The sequence below is a fragment of the Aplysia californica genome, unplaced genomic scaffold (assembly GCF_000002075.1).
Source record: "Aplysia californica isolate F4 #8 unplaced genomic scaffold, AplCal3.0 scaffold00646, whole genome shotgun sequence".
Lineage (NCBI taxonomy): Eukaryota > Metazoa > Mollusca > Gastropoda > Aplysiida > Aplysiidae > Aplysia > Aplysia californica.
This window is the reverse complement of record NW_004797916.1, coordinates 54322-55755: the sequence shown is the minus strand read 5'-3', so window position 1 is coordinate 55755 and position 1434 is coordinate 54322. Positions and strand designations below refer to the sequence as shown.

The window sequence follows — 1434 nt, the reverse complement described above, 5'->3', positions numbered from 1 at the left end:
CACCTTGTAGGTCTCTCTCTCTAGTAACACCTTGTAGGTCTCTCTCTCTAGTAACACCTTGTAGGTCTCTCTCTCTAGTAACACCTTGTAGGTCTCTCTCTGTAGTAACACCTTGTAGGTCTCTCTAGTAACACCTTGTAGGTCTTTCTCTCTAGTAACACCTTGTAGGTCTTTCTCTCTAGTAACACCTTGTAGGTCTTTCTCTCTAGTAACACCTTGTAGGTCTCTCTCTCTAGTAACACCTTGAATCTTTGGCACTTCTCTGACCTACTTATGTTGCAAGTGCCGTAACGCTTTGACAAAATGACCTAATGTTAGTCTGTGTGTGTGTGTGTGTGTGTGTGACATGTGCGTGCGTCTACCCGTCTGTCTATTGCAGCCGCGATGGGCTAGGAGGTGTGGGTGTGTCCGGGCCCTCCTCCTCCCCTCTCTCCGCGACCTCCGCGACCTCTGCGAGCACGGTGGTTCATGCAGACCCTGAACTGATGGAGTCAGAGACGTGTTGCTAGGGACAGCCTCCGCCCGCCCGCCACCACCCCCACTGTAAGAGGACTCTGGCACACCTCTCGTGTATATATATAATGTACATGGTGGTATATATATAACGTACATGATGTATATATATTACTATTACGTACATGATGATATATATATACACACACACTGGAGTCCACTCCCACGGACATCTGTGGTTGAATTGACGGTGATTGGTGGGAGTGGCTTCTCTGTGTGTGTGTGTGTGTGTATATATGGTGCTTTGTGACCTGTCTCTCTCTCTCTCTGTCTCTTTATCTCTCTATCTCTCTCTCTCTCTATCTGTCTCTCTCTATCTCTATCTCTCTCTGTGTCTCTCTCTCTGTCTCTCTCTCTCTCTGTCTCTCCCTGTCTCTCTCTCTCTGTCTCTCTCTCTCTGTCTCTCTCTCTCTCTCTCTCTCTCTCTCTCTCGGCACAGGTTGGTGGTGGTATTGCTTGGCTTATGGGCAGCTTGTTCATAACAGCACACATACACACATACACACACACATACACTCACACATACACACACACATATATACACTCATACACATACACACACATACATACACTCACACATACACACACACACACATACATACACATACACACACACACACACACATATACACATACACACATACACTCACACATACACACACACACATACATACATACATACATATACACACACACACATACACACACATATACACTCTTACACACACATACACACACACACACATACACATACACACACTCACATACATACACACACACGTACACATACACACACTCACATACATACACACACACGTACACATACACACACTCACATACACACACTCACATACATACACACACACACACATACACACACACCCACACAAACACATACACACATACACACTCACACACACA

The 1434-nt window shown here is 45.5% G+C and overlaps 1 protein-coding gene across 4 annotated transcripts in view; it reads left to right on the top strand.

Annotated features, from left to right (window-relative positions):
* LOC101845495 (lysM and putative peptidoglycan-binding domain-containing protein 1) overlaps nucleotides 1–1434 on the top strand; it is a 15598-nt gene that overhangs the window by 8463 nt on the left and 5701 nt on the right. For 2 of the 4 annotated variants that reach the window (XM_005107962.3, XM_005107963.3), the window contains exon 3: nucleotides 380–543. The exons of the other annotated variants lie outside the window; for them this stretch is intronic. In XM_005107962.3, the coding sequence (XP_005108019.1) occupies nucleotides 380–509 (130 nt within the window). In that variant the 3' untranslated portion in view covers nucleotides 510–543. The remainder of the gene's footprint in view (nucleotides 1–379; nucleotides 544–1434) is intronic. 4 annotated transcript variants of the gene reach the window in all.